The sequence below is a fragment of the Myotis myotis genome, unplaced genomic scaffold, assembly GCF_014108235.1.
Source record: "Myotis myotis isolate mMyoMyo1 unplaced genomic scaffold, mMyoMyo1.p scaffold_m19_p_17, whole genome shotgun sequence".
In the NCBI taxonomy this organism is placed as follows: domain Eukaryota; kingdom Metazoa; phylum Chordata; class Mammalia; order Chiroptera; family Vespertilionidae; genus Myotis; species Myotis myotis.
Window position 1 is genome coordinate 9,446,437 of NW_023416321.1, and position 18,901 is coordinate 9,465,337.

An 18,901-nucleotide genomic window follows, 5' to 3' on the forward strand; every position below is an offset into this window, starting at 1 on the left:
TGTAGCAACTGTGACATGTCTGAGAGAGCTTCTAAAGGAAGTCAGCCCTTGAAAGTAAACCCTTTCCTTTTACTTTGGAAGATTAAAATTTTACTTAGGGGTGAAAAAAGGTTTTTTGAAATATAATTTTATGTGGAATTAAGTATGCTCGTACCTGTGTTCAGATATGTACAGAAATGTTCTTTTCTGCTTAATGCAATAAGTTTGTTGCTGCTAAACAATTTTTTATTTTTTTTATTTTTTTGCTCAGGCTTTCAGCAGACTTTATTTTTTCTGATTTTATTTTGAAACTACCAGTAATAACTTTTAGTTGGGGAAGTGTGTGCATTATTATATTGATTTTAGGCAGCTTTTTTACCTGGTTTGAGTAACTATTCTAGTTATTAGATACCAGTTGTTTCAATAACTGAAATTCAAGGGCTTGAAGATAGGTTGGAGAATAACTAGCTATGTACCAGCTATCTTAATGGAGGCTAGTAGTTAAATAAGTGGACAAAACAAATAGCCACTTATCACTTAATGTTGGAAAATCTTGGTCTTTTCAGAATTTTAAAATGCCTTTTTGTTTTTTACCATTGCATCAGTCCTTTAGCATTTAGCATGGATTCATATATTGTTTTCATAAGAGGTTTAATCAACTTTAATGAAAATTAGATTAAAATCTCTAAAATGTGCTTTTTTAAAAAAAAAAAAGTTGATTTTTTTGATCCATTATATTCTTTGTCCATTCCCCTATTAATTCTTAACAGTTGAGAATTTTCTGTTCCATAAATGCTTAAATACCATTCATTACTGAACTACTTGCTGCCATTCTGTTAATCTCACCCAATTCTTATATAAGCAGTACTGCTTTTCTATTTACCTAGAAAGTTTAACTCATCCATAAACAATGATTTTTCTCAGCCATTATGGAAATAGTTTCCAGTTTTTCTTGTTTGGTCCTAGTAGCTTTCTGGTTCTTTTTGAGGGTTTTTGGTTTTGTTTTGGTTTTGTTGTTGTTTTGTTAATCCTCATCCTAGGATATTTTTTTCATTAATTTTTAAAGAGAGTGGAAAGAAAGAAGGGGGCGGGGAGAGAGAGAGAGAGAGAGAGAGAAGGGAGGGAGGGAGGGAGGAAGGAAGGAAGAGGAAGACATCGATTGGTTGCCTCCTGCACACTCCCAAACCAGGGCCAGAGATGAAACCTGTAACCCAGGTACATGCCCTTGACTAGGAATTGAACCGGCAACCCTTAGGTGCATGTGCTGATACTCTAACCACTGAGCAAGGACGTGTGTGTGTGTGTGTGTGTGTGTGTGTGTGTGTGTGTGTGTATTTTAAGAGAAATCTTTATTAAGCTAAATTTTACATGACAATATAGTGCCGGGAGCCGGTCCATGCTTGCTTAAATAGACTTACAATTCCAAGAAGCAAAGAGAACCCCAAACAAGAGGAATCCAAAGAAGACCACACCAAGACACATCATAATTAAAATGCCAAGAGCAAAAGACAAAGAGAGAATCTTAAAAGCAGCAAGAGAAAGAAAGTTAGTTACCTACAAGGGAGTACCCATACGACTGTCAGCTGATTTCTCAACAGAAACTTTGCAGGCCAGAAGGGAGTGGCAAGATATATTCAAAGTGATGAATAGCAAGAACCTACAACCAAGATTACTCTACCCAGCAAAGCTATCATTTAGAATTGAAGGTCAGATAAAGAGCTTCACAGGTAAGAACAAGCTAAAGGAGTTCATCACCACCAAACCAGTATTACATGAAATGCTGAAGGGTATTCTTTAAGAAGAGGAAGAAGAAGAAAAAGGTAAAGATAAAAATTATGAACAACAAAGTGACAACAAATACATATCTATCAACAAGTGAATCTAAAAATCAAGTGAATAAAAAATCTGATGAACAGAATGAAAAAGAAAAAAAAAAAACCTACACAGAACGTTCTCTAGAGACAGAAGAGACACAGAACTTAGAATACGGAACCAAGAGAGACAGAACCTACACAGAACCTACACAGAACATTCTCTAGAGACAGAAGAACTTCGCTGGAGAGAACATGGCAAAAGATCCTGGACAGAAACTGGCCTCAGAACCTAGAGACAGAACCTAGCGAGAGAACATGGCAAAAGATCCTGGACTGAACCTGACTACAGAAATTGGCAAGAGAACCTGACTAGAACCTGGTGACTGAACCTGGCTGGAGAACCTGGACAGAACCTGGCTGGAGACCCTAGCAAGAGAACATGGCTACAGAACCTGGCTGGAGATCCTAAGCAGAACCTCTCTGGAGATCCAGACCAGAACTTGGCTGGAGATCCTGGCTGGAGATCCTGGCTAGGCTGCTGATCAACTGAACGCTGCCTCCATGTCATTCCTTCTTTGCCGACTCCGTCCACACCTTTGGGGACCCCTGGACTCGCTGGGGTTGGACCCCAGCATCTGGCGCCCGAACAGGGACCCCTAGGTAAGCCCCACTCTCGGGATGGATAGGACTCCACCATAGGAAGAGGGTGGATAGTCTTCGCCGACTCCGTCCACACCTTTGGGAACCCCTGGAACAGGATTCCCCTAGGTAAGCCCCCCCCCCATTGAGAACCCCCACATTCGGGACGGATAGGACTCCACCAGGGTACTTCAGACCTCCCTATAGAGGATAAATAGGGTAAGAAGGTGGATAGTACAGAACTTAGATTGAGAAGATGTGCCATAATGAGTCCAAAGAAAGAAGACTCTGTATTGATCTTTAGATTAAGAAAATGTGCCATACTGAGTCTAAGGAAAAAAGACTCTGTATTGATATTTTAACACATATGCTTGCTAGCAGAGGAGTTAAGGTTACGCCCAGTCAGACAAAATGTTTTATACAAGAAGTATGTCCATGCTTTGCTGAGGAAGGAAAGGTGCCCGAAAGGTAAATGTAGAGGCATGGGAGAAGGTAGGCCCAAGGAGCCTTATCCTTAACCCCACTGCAGCCTTTCCACCCCGGGAAAGTGCAGGATTGGCAAGCTCTCCCTGGGGTGATAGATCAGGACTCAGGTAATAGCGGAAAGCGCCAATCCTACTCTTAAAATGGATACAAGAGAGCATTTGGGGTTTTTCTTTTTAATGCCTGCTTTTAAAAAATAAAAAAGGGGGAATTTGCCGGGAGCCGGTCCATGCTTGCTGTTTCAAGGGACCTGGCATATATGGCATACTGTTCTTAATATGTTTGCTCACCTTCTTGGCACTATGAGTTTTAACCAAGGTCTCTGAGAAAGGTTGTTTCCCCAGGTAGGGATTTTCCCCTGAAGTTAGGGAGGGAATAAAACCTCTTAACTAGTGCCAGGTGGGTAATTAATCACTTTAACTACAAACAATCATGCTTAAGCTACATAATCTTTACTCCCTGGAATGGAGATAAGAAACGCCCTAACCTTTGTAATAGAGATTGATAGGATTGAGTCAACTGGTATAAATACAGATGTAATAAGACAGCAAAAGACAGAACTTAGAATACAGAACTTAGAACACAGGACTAAGAAGACAGAACCTACACAGAACCCAGAGACAGAAGAACTTCACTGGAGAGAACATGGCAAAAGATCCTGGACTGAACCTGACTACAGAAATTGGCAAGAGAACCTGACTAGAACCTGGTGACTGAACCTGGCTGGAGAACCTGGAGAACCTAGCAAGAGAACATGGACACAGAACCTGGCTGGAGATCCTAACCAGAACTTCACTGGAGATCCTGACCAGAACTTGGCTAGAGATCCTGTCTAGGCTGCTGATCAACTGAACGCTGTCTCCATGTCGTTCCTTCTTCGCCGGCTCCGTCCACACCTTTGGGGACCCCTGGACCTGCTGGGGCAGGACCCCGGCAATATAGGAAATAATATAGGGGGGGAAAGCCTACATTTATCCACTCTCTTCCCCTTTCTATATAAGGGCTTTCCCACTTATTCCCCCCTCCTTCCTCTGTTTATACCTTTGGTAGTAAAATGTTACTTATTAATGTTTTGAAATGTCTCTTAGGCATAATGCTAACATCATCCGTTGGCCTTTCTTGGAATCTCTTTTAGGCATCTCTTTAGTTTAGATATATGAATTATTGCTCTGGCCTGTATGTCTCAGTGGGTTGGAGCATCATCCCATACACTAAAAGGTTGTGGATTCAAACCCTGGTCAGGGCAAGTACAGGAGACAACTAGTCGATGTCTCTCTCTCTCTCTCTCTCTCTCTCTCTCTCTCTCTCTCTCTCTCTCTCTTTCTCTCTCTGACTCTCTCAAATCGGTAGAAACATATCCTCAGATGGAGATTTAAAAACAAAAACAAGAGATGTGAGTTATTTACTAATTTTTTTGAATTTTAGTTCATTAAGTTGGCAAGTTTTAGAGTATAGTGGAGGGGACATGAGAGTTTTTCAAATGAATGGAATGACAAGTATTTTGTTTTCTTTACATATTTCTCTTTTGTTTTTAGGAATGGTGGACACATCTTTGGTTAAATGAAGGCTTTGCATCCTGGATTGAATATCTGTGTGTAGACCACTGCTTCCCAGAGTATGATATCTGGACCCAGTTTGTTTCTGCTGATTATACCCGTGCCCAGGAGCTTGATGCCTTAGATAACAGCCATCCTATTGAAGTGAGCCATAATTTCAACCATTGCTCTCATTTTTAATGAAGTAATTTGTTACAGAGATATTTAAAACTCTGAAAATTGCATGGGTGATTCACTTGTTTTTATACTTTATATTTCCAGTCTTGAAAATCTAGCAAGACTGGTCTAATTACATTTCTTCTTAAGATAGACACTATAAAAATTGATCTTTGTAGAGTCAAGTACTTTGTACCCTTAAGCATTCATTAAATACATTTTTATTGACTAGTATGGGAGAACCATACCTATTGAATAATATGCATAGGGGAACATTATCATTCCATCGTTCGTTTCAAAGAAAATTCTGAACATATTCTTTTATTGTCATTATCTGTTTATATATTTTTAATTCTCTTAACTTAGGTTATTGTTATTTCAGCTAGTTTATATGTATAAATTTTGCCTTCAAAGAACTAGACTTATAGTCTACTTTGACATATTTAACCAAGGTCCTATATAATTGTAAACCATAAAGAAAGAAAGTGTTTTTCATCTCTCTCTTCTCCACTCCCACTCACCACCACCACCAATAAACAGATTCATAGTGACTTACCTCCCAAGCAAAGCAGAGCCAAGACTGGACCCTAAGAGTTGACGGGGGGACGGGGGAGGTTGGGGGTTAATGGGGGGGATGAGGACACATTTGTAATACCTTAACTAATAATTAAAAAAAAAAAAAAAGAGTTGACGGGGATCATGTTAAATATTTTTTTTTAAGGATCATCATTATACATTATGAGGGAGCCAAAGGCAGAAAAATATCATATTAGTTAGAAGTGTTTTCCTAGAAAGCTTTTTATGTAATTCAGTATTATAGGTTGTCTGCTTCCTGTCATAACCTTGAATTACATTGTCTGCCAGGTCAGTGTGGGCCATCCTTCTGAAGTTGATGAGATATTTGATGCTATATCATATAGCAAAGGCGCATCTGTCATCCGAATGCTGCACGACTACATTGGGGATACGGTAAAAAAGCAATTTTAAAAGTTTTCTATTTTTTTATGGTGAAAAAATATCAGATCTTAATTAGATCAAGTTCCTAAGTAAATTTTTTTTTTTTTTGCATCCAGAATATTACAGTACTGGATTGTCTTTACTAGTATTTTTTTAATATTGACTCTTGTGATCTCTTAGGTCAGTGGTCGGCAAACTGCAGCTCGCGAGCCACATGCAGCTCTTTGGCCCCTTGAGTGTGGCCACGAAGTTTCAATCGCACTGTACATGCACGCCCGCATGTGGTATTTTGTGGAAGAGCCACACTCAAGGGGCCGCAGTTTACCGACCACTGTCTTAGGTGAATGATATACAAATAAGTTTGGGAGGGTGGAAGGCTGGTATAAAACTTAAAAGTAGAAGACAGAGTATGCATTCTTTTTTTTATTATTGATTTTTCTTTTTTTAAGAGAGAGAAAAACATCAATGTGACAGTAGAACATCGATCAGTTGCCTCCTTTATCCACCCCAACTAGGGATCGAACACACAACCTGGGTATGTGCCCTGACTGGGAATCAAACCTGTGATCTTTTAGTATATAAGACTTGAACCAACTGAGCCAACCAGTCAGGGCCAGAGTATGCATTCTTAAATAAAAGGCAGTAGCCTGGCCTGTGTGGTTCAGTGGTTGAGCATTGACCTATGAACCAGGCGGTCATGGTTTGATTCCTGGTCAGGGCACATGCCTGGGTTTCAGGGTGGATCCCTCGTAGGGGGTGTGCAGTAGCAGCTGATCAATGATTCTCTCTCATCATTGATGTTTCATCTCTCCCTCTCCCTTCCTCTGTAAAATTAATTTAAAAATATTTTTTAAAATAAAAGGCAGTAGACATATATGTATTTCAGTAAATCTGGCCCTCAATAATTTTAGTAAAGTAGCTTTTGAGTATTAATATGTAAATATACTATAAATTCTGAGGTCTGACTCTTGGATTTTAAAAATTGTATTTTCTCAGGACTTTAAGAAAGGAATGAACATGTATTTAACCAAGTTCCAGCAAAAGAATGCTGCCACAGGTAATCTTTAATAGCTTGAGAGAGAAATGGAAGTGGGACATTTCCTTTTTTCTAGCTGCTTAACTTTCCTTGTGATGGATAGGAAATGAAGGTGACTTATTTTATGCCATTTGTTGTCAGGGCCCATTACCCTTTTGGTCATTCTTCAATAGCCAGCTTTCCATAGCTCAGTGTTTTGCCACCTAAGACTCTGAAGAGTGCTGTTTACCTGACTGGAGCTTGTTCTTTTTTGGCTATTTGTTGGTTTTATTGCCCTAAATTAATCATTGACTATTAAAATAGCTGCAGATTAACCATTTTTAAAAGTTAATATATGGGATTAGAGTTTCAATGAAGTAAAATCTTAAGAAATTTTTGCGTATGGTGGTCTATAGTTTATTTGCTATCAGAGTCAAAAGGATGAATAAAGCTTAAGAATTGATTGGATATGAAAAAGAGCCAGACTCATAGTTTTAAGTTCTTTAGTGAACAGGAAAACTTTTTAAAAAACAAGATTTGTGTAATGTCATTAGTGTCTAATAGAATGACAAAAGTTCAGAGTCCTGGCTATAAGGGTGTTCCTTAGGTTTGTGACCTACTATTTAAAAATACAGTCTCTCCTCTGTTCAGGACATTATGTAACCTTCACACCCCACTCCCAGCCCCATAAATTGCCATTAGAGTTTGTAAAATAGAGGCATTCTGTTCCTTAAAGAAGGGCTACAGAAAAATGTACTCTTGCAAGTTTTATGAGTCTTTGGCATGCATATACAGGCATACCTTGTTTTTATTGTACTTCGCAGATATTGTGTTTTTTACAAATTGAAGGTTTATGGCAACCCTGCATTGAGCAAGTCTGTCAGTGCCATTTTTCAAACAGGCTCAGACGATGGTTAGTATTTTTTAGCAATATAATATTTTTTAACTAAGATATGTACTTTTTAAGACATAATACTATTTCTCACTTAATAGATTATAGTATAATATAAACATATATGCACTGGGAAACCAAAAAATTTATGTGATTCACTTGGTTGAAATATTTGCTTTATTGTGGTGGTCTGGAACAGAACCTGCAGTATCTCCAAGGTATGCCCGTATATAATATATGAGGAAAGTACCTTATGCTTCTTAAAATAGAATGGACATATAATCACCTGGGATCTATTAGAATGTGTATAATTCAGTAAGCCTGGAGTAAGGTCTGAGAGTCTGCATTTCTAACAGGCTCCCAGGTGAAGCCAGTGCTACTAGTTCATAGGCCACATATGAATAGCAAGGCCCACCATGTACCTTTTTTCAGTTTGTTTTGTGGTTTATGAAAGATAATTGGCAGTTCAAATACATTGCAGTTACCATCCATGCTATTTACCCTCTCGCAGCAGTTCCAGTGCCCTCTTTCTATCTACTTTCCTTAATTTATGCCTTCCTTCGTGATCTATCTATTGCATTTTGCAGTTGCCTATTAACTCACTACTTGCCTTGCCCCACTCTCTTCAGTTTCATCTCTCTCTCTGAGGCTAGCTAGGATTATCTTTCTGAAGTGAATATCTGATTGCATCATCCTGCTGATTAAAAATACTGGGAATGTGGAGGGGGTCCATGGGAAAAGGGACATATGTAATACTTTCAACAGTAACGATTTTAAAAATAAAATAATGGGTAAGCCACATTCCCTTCATGATAGTCAGTACTTCTTTGTAAACCATACAGAGTCTTCAGCAGTTTGGCCCTACCTACATTTATAGCCTCATTGCCCATTATTCCCACATATGTGCCCTCTATTTTCAGCTAATTGAACATATTGCTATTTTTTGTTATTTTCTGTCTTTTCTTATACTTTCATCTTTGCATTGACCATTTATTCTGCCCAATTGGAATGAGCTAGTGGTTCATATCTATCTAATGAACAACTCCTTTTCAGGATGCAGGCCAAAAGTCAACTCTTGTGAAGCCTTTATTTTCTTTGGATTTTCCTTGAAGTGCTTTTTCTCTGTTCATGCCCTCATTCTAGTGTGTGTCACATGGCATTACTGTTTTGCTCACTCTATCACCACCTCATCAGCTTTACTGAGTATTTTTTAACTCTGTTAATTGAGTGGATATAATGATTTTATGTTAGTGAATGGTTATTTAGTTGTGATCTTAAATGTGTTTCCATTTGTTTGTTTCTATTTACTCTGTTTGAACTCACCTGTTTGTCTTTGGTTTATTATAATTTGTAATTTTTAATAAATTGGAAAAGTTAGGAACATCTTAGAATATAAGACCAGTTTTTGTAATAGAGTTAAATTAATGAGAAGGCAAGGAGGATGTTAATTTGGCCCACTGTTTGTTTCCTGAACATGAAAGAATTAAAGAGTGGGTCAGCAATGCATTGTCAAGAGGTATATAAAACTGCGGGTTTTTTTAGGAAAATAAAAATGTAAACATTTACATTTTCATTGCTTGTGTTATCTCCTAGAGGACCTTTGGGAATGTTTAGAAGGTGCTAGTGGTAAACCTATAGCAGCGGTGATGAATACCTGGACCAAACAAATGGGATTCCCCCTCATTTATGTGGAAGCAGAACAGGTAAACTTATTAAAAAGTCCCTCAACTTACCTAATATTGTATTAAGTGAAATTCAATCAGTGGTTTCAAATTTATTTTTATGTACTTTAAGAATTCTAGGTGACATTTAAACCAGCCCTCAAAATGCACTCAAATTTACATGGTACATTACAGTGTAAGTTAACCTTCCAAAGCCACATCTTAACCTTAAATGTGATTGTACCCTATATAATAAAACTCTAATATGCAAATCGACTGGATGGCTGGTCACTGTGACATGCACTGACCACCAGGGGGCAGATGCTCTATGCAGGAGCTGTTCCCTGGTAGTCAGTGCACTCCCACATGGGGAGTGCCACTCAGCCAGAAGCCAGACTCACGGTTGGTGGGAGCCTCTCCTGCTTCCAAGGCAGTGCCAAGGAGCAGCGAGCCTGGCTTCTGGCTGAGCAGTACTTCCACAGGGGAGCAGGCCTAAGCCGGCAGTCGGACATCTGCTGAGGGGTTCCGGACTGTGAGAGGGCACAGGCCGGACTGAGGGGGACACACACCACCACCACCACCACCACCACCACCACCACCACCCCAATGCACGATGTCATGCACTGGGCCTCTAGTTTTATAATAAAAAGTACACACATTGGAGGACCTCTCAGATTGGCTGTAAACATTTGAAAAGGCAATTTAGTGAATGCATCAATCATATTTGGTGGGAAATAGGAGGGCTCTGTAACAAAAACATTTTGGATTTCTCCCTCTCCCCCTTCCTCTCTCTCTCTAAAAATCATGTACTTGACTTTGTTGCTTCTGGCTTTTTAGTTTCCTCCATACTTTTTTGTTTCATTGCAAAGCTTATCCTTTGAAAACAAGGTGTGTGCTTTCTTTTATGCTTATCAGTCATTCTAAAAGTTTGAATTCTGAACATTGAGTTCACATGCTAATCTAAAATAACTTTTTGTAGTATTACTTATTGTTATGTATCCTTTTGAGAACTTTAACCCTTTAAAGTTCTTATCTGGGTACATATCTCTTCTGAGGGACCATATTACATAGAACCTGCTCTTTTATTTAGACTATTGTTATTTTGAAGCCTAAATAAGAAATAGTAACCTTTCACTATTCTATAGCATCATCATCTTCATCATCATTGCACTTTTGGTATACTTATATGACATTTGATAATACTGGTTTTACCTTCTACTTTGTCACAGAAACGTTGCCCCCTCCAAAAAAGAAAAAAAAGTTATACTACTATAGCCTTTGTTTTGTTTCTTTAGGTAGAAAATGACCGATTACTAAAGTTGTCCCAAAGGAAATTCTGTGCCAGTGGACCATATGTTGGTAAGCAAATGGCTCTAAGTGGCAGTTGATCAATGACTTTGGATACCATACCAGTAGTATTCCAACTAATAGGAAATAATTATCCATTTTTAAAAAAATTAATAGAATTAAATAAAAACAAGGAAGTGGTAATAGAATAAAAATGAAATCCAGAAAATCAAGAAAGGAGATTCTTGCTGTGGCTGGGTAGGTCAGTTGGTTGGAGCATCTTCCTGATATGCTAAGGTTGTGGGTTTGATCCCTGATCAGGTCACATACAAAAATCAACCAATGAATGTATAAATAAGTGGAACAACTAATCAACATCTCTCTCTCTCTGACTTCCCCCACCACTTTCTCACTCTCTCCCAAATCAATTTTTAAAAATTAAGAAAAGAAAGGAGATTTACAAAGTATATATAATGTCATATTCTTAGATTTTTTTATATTCCATGTCTCTGTGTATGAAGAAGCATAGGAACAGCCAAGAAGTGATGCCTCTAGCCTTCATACCTAAAAGAAGACTTGATACACATTTGTGTGGGTGGCTGATTATTTTTTTAAATTCCTGGGCATAAGTAAGTAAATAAATAAATAAAGCCCAATGACTATTTAGATATATTATAGTGCTAGCTCTTATTTTATACTCTCAGCAATCCTATTAGGTAAGTAAAATTATTTCCATTTTACAAATGAGGGAGCTGAAGCCGAGGTAGGTTAGTAAAATTGCCCAAGGTCACTTTGAGTTAATTCTCTAATGAGTTAAAGAGTAGGGATTCAGCCCACCTGGCATGACTCAGTGGCTGAGCCTCGGCCTGTGAACCAGGAGGTCACGGGTTGATTCCCAGTCAGGGCACATGCCTGGTTTGCAGGCTCGATCCCCAGAAGGGGGCGTGCAGGAGGCAGCTGGTCAGTGATTCTCTGTCATCATTGGTGTTTCTCTCTGCCCTTCTCCCTTCCTCTCTGAAATCAATAAAAAATATATTTAAAAATAATTTTAAAAAGAGTAGGAATTCAAACAAAATCATTGGATTCCATGAATTTATACCCTTACCACTCATCTCTGCTTTCTTTAAAATATCTCTACATATCATTAGATTCTTTTATCCAACAAATTAAAGATTAATTGAAAAATTAAAAAATAAAGTTTTCTATACCTTTCAGACTTCCTTTAGAATAGCAGGTCTCAACAGGGGGAGGTGTATATCAGAATCACTAACGCCTTTTCATCTTCAATCCACCAAAATATGATGCACTCTACTAAGGTTAAAAGATACAGCCTTCTACCCTCAACCTTCTTTAGCATTTAAAATTACTCTTTTAATATATTTGAAAGTCAGAGGACACGTGTATTATCCAAATAAATCCTTAAGTGTCACAGTTGCCATTTTCTGCCTCACACCTGCAATCTGCATTGTAGGACTGACAGGTTTTGTAGGTTTATCTAATACTCATGACCAATATAGACAGTGTTAAAACCTGAAATATCCCAGTGTGGAGAGGAAATTTTAATTTGTGGCTTAGCCTGATAGCACAAAGGTATAAACTTATTAAAATGTTTCCTTTGATGTACTATTGGACAGTGACTCTCTTTTGTTTGGCATCTTAATGCAAAGTTAATTTTGCTGTCTGATCCCTAAGAGTATGTATATATCTTACAAAAGCTTTGGCTTTTAGATATGACTTGTCCATGTTGGAATCCAATAGTTCCCAGGGTGTGTCCTGTCTATCAGAAAAATAAAAACCAACCCTCTAGTGTTTCAGTAGTATATAAGGTACTGTTAAAGACTGTACCTTAGTATTTGTTTTTAAGTGCTATATGAGGGCTTTCACATACTTGAAATTTCTTTAAGACAGTAAAAATCATTGATGTCTTTATTGCTCTGTAAAGGGAAAACAACAATTAAATTAAAATCACTGTATTTGGCCTGGCCATTGTTGCTCAGTGCTTAAGCGATGACCCAGGAACCAAGAAGTCACTGGTTCGATTCCCAGTCAGGGCTTGAGCCCCAGTGGGTATGTGCAGGAGGCAGCCAATCGATAATGTTCCCCTCTCACTGATGTTTCTATCTCTCTATCCCCCTCCCTTCTTCTCTCTGTAAAAATCAATAAAAACGTATTTTTAAAAAATCACTCTATTTGTGCCCAGCCAGTGTGGTTCCGTGGTTGAGCATCGACCATGCACCAAGGGGTTACCACTTCAATTCCTGGTCAGGGCACATGCCTGAGTTGCAGGCTCGATCCTGGGTGAGGGGAGTGCAGTAGGCAGCTAATTGATGTTCTCTCTTCAGTATTTCTTTCTCTCTCTCTTTCTCTTCTTCTCTCTCTAAAAAAAGAAAAATATCATTAAAATATGCTTAAAATCACTGTATTTGTGATCCTACAAGTAAGTAAACTGTTACATTTGGGGTTTTGTAGACTTTTGTGATTTTGTTAATAAATTCTCTTTTCCTTTGCACCAGTATTAGGTCACCTGAAAGAGTTTTTGTACCATTAAAAATGAGCTATTGGCTTAATAGTTAGGCTCAAGCCTGTGCATAGAATACTAGTCCTCTCTCCCCACCTTACCTTCTTTTTTTACAGTGAGAAATTATTTTTCAAGTTTTCTATTTGTTCTTCTCTTGCTTAAGGAGAAGACTGTCCCCAGTGGATGGTTCCTATCACAATCTCTACTAGCGAAGATCCCAACCATGCCAAACTGAAAATTCTAATGGACAAGCCAGAGATGGATGTGGTTTTGAAGAATGTTAAACCAGACCAATGGGTAAAGGTGAGTCCAGAAATGGCATGGCCATTTTAATCTTACCTAAATTGATTTCTATCTCACTTCTTTTATGCATTTTATGGCTGGTTCTAAATTCTACTGCTTCATATTAGACTAGGACTTGCAAAGAAAAATATTTCTAAACTTTCCTATGTGAAATGGAGGGCCAGTTTTCAAATAATATTGTCTAGATATTTTCCTTTATGGCAGAGAGTGGTAGATAAGCAGATACAAAGGGATAGCATTTAAGAGGGGAAAATAGTAGACTATGTATAAAGTCACACTAACCAAAACTTTGTAGTCTCGCAACTTCAAACTGTCCTGTCATTGTAATGACATGTTAATGTCAATGATGTGTTGTCATTGTATGTGTACAACTATAATCAAGTGAGATCAGATGTATAATAATCAGTTGTGTCACCGAAACGTGAAATTCCTTTAGCTGGTGTTTTAAAACCATTTCATAAAAATAACAGTTGGTAAATACTGTTTTTCATTGTTCTATACTTTTCATAATGTAAGTATCTACTACAAACTTTTCTCCCAATTGTAGCTTCCTAATAGGAAATATACACCGAGTGGCCAGATTATTATGACCATCTGACGTTTGTAGACAAATTAGCTATAATTTCGCGCTGAAGTTGCTGGAAGGCCAGACCATTATAAATAGGGAAGCAGGTTGTTTACCACAACAGTAGAAGTGATTTTTTTCTGAAGATATGGGTACACAACGCGATTTAACAGCTTTTGAACGTGGGATGTATATACACACACACACATTGGCTGGACTTTTGTGCTTTCTGAAAAGTGTCATTTCTCCCTCTGTTTTAATTTTTAAACTCAGTAGAATACTATATTTCCATTTGAAATTATAATCTGGAAGATTAAATAGCTATATGAACATTTTCTTATAAATGAGAAAAAAGTTATGCACACTGTTGTAATTAGGTAAATAAAAGTGTTATTTCTACAGTAAAAGATAAGGTAATCAAAATAATAGTTGTATTAGAATTGTGAGGTGATTTTTTTACTATTTCTATATAAATAGTAAAATATTTGTATCTTATACTATTATTTTTTATCATTAAAATATTTTGTGTGTAAATACTATCACAAATATTTTTGATTGTTGGCAAATAGCCTACAGAGAATGACAGTCAGTGATAACCTCACTTCACAAATCATATGAACTGTAATTATTTAAAATCTAGGACCTGACATTTGTTATTCTCTTGAGGCTCTGGGCTCAATAGATCAATGTTTGTAAAGGCTTATTAGTCTTCCTTAGAGATTCCACTGTCCAAGTATTTTTACATATAGTAAATATTTTCTACTAGAGGCCTAGTGCATGAATTTGTGCACCGGTGGAGTCCCTCGACCTGGCCAGCGAGGATTGGGCCAAAGATGTTTCTCAGGTGATGCACCCCAGAATCGGGCTCCCTTCTCCCTTCTCCCTGGTTCCAGGTGCATCACCCAAGAACCACAGCTGCCAAGTCAATGCAGCTCAGCAACTCCTGCATTGAGCGTCTGCCCCCTGATTGTCAGTGCATATCATAGCTACTGGTTGGCTGGTCACTTAGGCTTTTATATATAGAGATAATCTTAAAACTATTTACTAAGTTTAGAAATAGAAACTTATCCATATCATTTGTTCCCACCATGTTCTTCCTACTCTCCCTCACTTTGGCCTCTACCATGTCAAGTTTGTTTTCTTTTGCCTTTGTATTCATCTCTGACAACTGATTGCTATCTTTATGTATTGTTTCATTTTAATCCCTATCTGTTGGCATATATGATCCTTGTTGTTTTCATCCAGATATACTAAAACCAGAACTCTTTCACACCTACAAAAGATTGACTTCAAAAATAAATGCAACTATTTAATAATATCTACTGGATATCTTTTCAGTTAAACCTGGGAACAGTTGGGTTTTATCGGACCCAGTACAGCTCGGCCATGCTGGAAAGTTTATTACCAGGCATTCGTGACCTTTCTCTGCCCCCTGTGGATCGACTTGGATTACAGAATGACCTCTTCTCCTTGGTGAGCCTTTCTCACGTAGTATGATGGATTTTGTTGATTAAAGGATTTTGTTTTTCCTGGAGTGTCTAACTGAAACATAATTAGAAGAATATAGTTCTTCTTGAAGGTTGGATGCCTTTGGGATTAGAGCAAATGACTAATTATTAACTAACATGACAAAATTGAATCTATATAATTTACCAGAAACAAATCCCATTTCACTATTCCTACGTCAGCTTTTTACAACTGTACTTAAATTAGCCTTTGTAACGCAGAAATTCTTTTCAATAGAAATAGGTAAGAGCCTTGAAGAAATTTCCCTACTAATGTAATTTAAAAAAAATACTTAGTTGATTCAAGGTGATTTCTGTTTTTCTAAAGTAGTGGTTGTACTTTGCTGGGAAAGTCTAGAATTTTTTAACAACTCTATAATAGCCTGTTAGCTTTAGAATTATATTTATATTTGGCTTTGTTTCAGAAAAGATTTAAAGCAGCATTAGTAGTGCTATTTTTATGTCTCCAACATAGGTTAGATAATTTCTAGATGTCTTTGACTGTAATAAAATTGTCAGATTCATCCTAGTGTTCCTTTAAGTTGGACTTGAAGTTTTCCCTCCCCTCTGCAGTAACTGGTTTTGGATTCCTCTTTGTATAAACACAGATTAGCATTGATGCACAAAACCTCACATCTGCTGATCTCATTGCTGAGAGAGACCTGTCCCAGGAGAGTGGTGTGTTTGTGCAGTTGGCTGTTGTAACAGAAGTTCTTTTTCCTAACTCTCTTAGCTAATTCTGAAAGGACTCTGAATTTGTAGTGCCTTCCAGTATGTGTTCTTTTAGAAATGAGTAAAGGACAAGCTAAAGTTGACACAGTTTGCAGGTCCAGTTAGTTTTGAAAGAGCCTCTGTCAAAAACCAAAGCCCCAACTATTTTTGTAACTTTTCTAAACGTATGAAAATTTTCAAAAGAAAAACAAAGCCAAGACCCCTAAAATAGAATAGAAATAGGAAATTAACTGTTTTCTGTCTTTATTATTTTTTCATTCTCTCCAAACTGGTAGAATTTTAGCATATTTTAAAGTGGCTCTTTATTAAATAGCAAAAAAATAAATAAGGAATGTTGTCATATAGGATTTTTATTTTATAAAAGTCTAGTGTTCTGAGCTTATGTAGTCTCATTTCCTTTAAAGCAAAGAGATGACTAACTAGCAGTAGATAATGCCAAAAATGCATGCTTGTGTTTTTTGTTTTGTTTTTGTTTGAAGACTAGATTAATTTATGTTTTTTCCTATCCCAGGCTCGAGCTGGAATCATTAGCACTGTAGAGGTTCTAAAAGTCATGGAGGCTTTTGTGAATGAGCCCAATTATACTGTATGGAGCGACCTGAGCTGTAACCTGGGGATTCTCTCAACTCTCTTGTCCCACACAGACTTCTATGAGGAAATCCAGGAATTTGTGAAAGATGTCTTTTCACCTATAGGGGAGAGACTGGGCTGGGACCCCAAACCTGGAGAAGGTAATGGATGTACTGAATGGAGAAATAATTGATCGGAAATTGTTTCTTTTTTACTTATCTGTGGTTAACAATGGCAGTAGCCTCATCTTGGTATCTGCTAGATGTTATTATGTATTCAGCTAGCCAGAAATTAAGACTTGGGTCTTTTAAGCCTAGTTGTGAAGTTACATGGGTCACTAACATAAAAACAGTGGTGGTTATATTATGTATACTCATTGATTTGATTATGTGTAAATATGATTTGTGCATAAGCAAATGGTGGAAATAAAAGTCTTTTATAAAGAATTCCAAAAGCCTATTTATAGTCAAGAAAAGCTATAGGGAATTTTGGATTATTTTATTTATTATCATCATAAATACCAGGTACCTTATATACAACTTGTAAAGACACAGGTGCCAGTTTTCTTTTTTGTGTGTGTGTTCATCTTTACCTGAGGATATTTTTTCCATTGTTTGTTGTTGTTGTTGTTTTTAAGAGAGTAGAAGGGAAGGGGAGAAACATAGAGAAACATTGACGTGAGAGAGACACATCAATTGGTTGCCTCCCACACACGCCTTGACCATGGCAGGGATAAGGCCTGCAACCAAGGTACATGCCCTTGACTGTAATCAAACCCGAGACCCTTCAGTCCACAGGCCGACACTCTAACCATGGAGCCAAACTGGCCAGGGCAGCGTCAGTTTTCTGAATTAAAGAAGTTATTTGGCCTTCTATGTGTGTTCTCTCCTCTGTGAGAGAATGTTGACAATGGTGACTTCAGGGCTTTAAATATAATTATTTTCTACCATCTGCTAATAACTAAAGGTGGTATTTCCTCCTGACCAGTCTTGTCTGGGAGGCAAACACTATTCTGACTTCTTCAATGCTATATTAATATTGTCTCTTCTAGAACTTTATGTAAATGAAATCATTATATATATATTCTGTTCTTGTATCTGGCTTCTGTCACTCAGTATGATGTTCTTATCACTCTCTGTGATCCAGGTTGTTCATTCCTTTAGGAGTATTTCATTGTGTGACTATACCACAACTTTATTTGGCCACTGTACTGTTGCAAATCCATCAGATTTGTATTAATTCTTAAAAAAATATAACCAATATACCATAAAATGCACCCTTCAAAGTATACAGTTCAGTGGTTTTTAGTATGTTCACAAGGTTGCACAACCATTACTATCATCTAATTCCAGAGCAATTTCTTTAACCTCATAAGAAACTCCATAACAATTGCCTGTCATTTTCCATTCTCTGGCAACCCCAGTCTCAGGCAACTACTAATATGCTTTCTATCTCATGGATTTGCCTAATCTGGACATTTTACATAAATGAAGTCATGCCATTTGTGGCCTTTTGTGTCTAGCTTCCTTCACTTGGCATGTTTTCAAGGTTCATCCATGCTTCATATATCACTTCATTCCTTTTTATACTTGAAATAATATTCCATTATATGGATATACAGTACCATATTTTGTTTGTCTATTCATCAGTTGATAGGTGTTTGGATTATTTCCACTTTTTTACTATTATGACTGCTGCTATGAACATTTGTATACAAGTTTTTGTGTGGACATATGCTTTCATTTCTCTTGGGTATATACTTAAGAGTGGAATTGCTGGGTCATATGGTAACTCTGTGTTTAACCTTTAGAGTAATTGCAAGACTGTTTTTCAGAGTGGCCACACTATTTTACATTCCCACCAGCAATGTATGAGGATTCTAATTTCTCCATGTCCTTGTCAACATTTGTTATTATCTGTCTTTTTTATTCTAGCCATCCTATTGGGTGTGAAGTGGTACCTCATTGTGGTTTTGATTTGCATTTACCTAATGATCAATGATATTGAGCATCTTTTATGTGCTTTTTGGGCATTTGCATACCTTTGGAGTAATCTGTCAAATTTTATTTTTAAAATCTAAATTTTTAATTTCTTATATGCAGTACACTAGTACTGTATGTGGTCTTTCCCTGAATCTTGGGTTAAAATTGCATGATCTAAGCCTGTTCTTTCACACATAATCCTTAGCTGTGTAATTACCTAGACGGAGTGAACATTTAGTAAATTTAGATAGCTGGCATTTCTGAATATAGACAAAGTTAGCAATTTA

General features: G+C 37.4%; 1 protein-coding gene across 4 annotated transcripts in view; it reads left to right on the forward strand.

Annotated features, from left to right (window-relative positions):
• NPEPPS (aminopeptidase puromycin sensitive) overlaps nt 1–18,901 on the forward strand; it is a 69,727-nt gene that overhangs the window by 42,928 nt on the left and 7,898 nt on the right. For 3 of the 4 annotated variants that reach the window (XM_036339193.1, XM_036339190.1, XM_036339191.1), the window contains 8 exons: nt 4,451–4,615; nt 5,492–5,596; nt 6,581–6,641; nt 9,085–9,194; nt 10,448–10,511; nt 13,121–13,260; nt 15,164–15,298; nt 16,574–16,793. In XM_036339193.1, coding sequence (XP_036195086.1) covers nt 4,451–4,615; nt 5,492–5,596; nt 6,581–6,641; nt 9,085–9,194; nt 10,448–10,511; nt 13,121–13,260; nt 15,164–15,298; nt 16,574–16,793 — 1,000 coding nt within the window. The remainder of the gene's footprint in view (nt 1–4,450; nt 4,616–5,491; nt 5,597–6,580; nt 6,642–9,084; nt 9,195–10,447; nt 10,512–13,120; nt 13,261–15,163; nt 15,299–16,573; nt 16,794–18,901) is intronic. The other variant, XM_036339192.1, reaches the window with a different exon arrangement.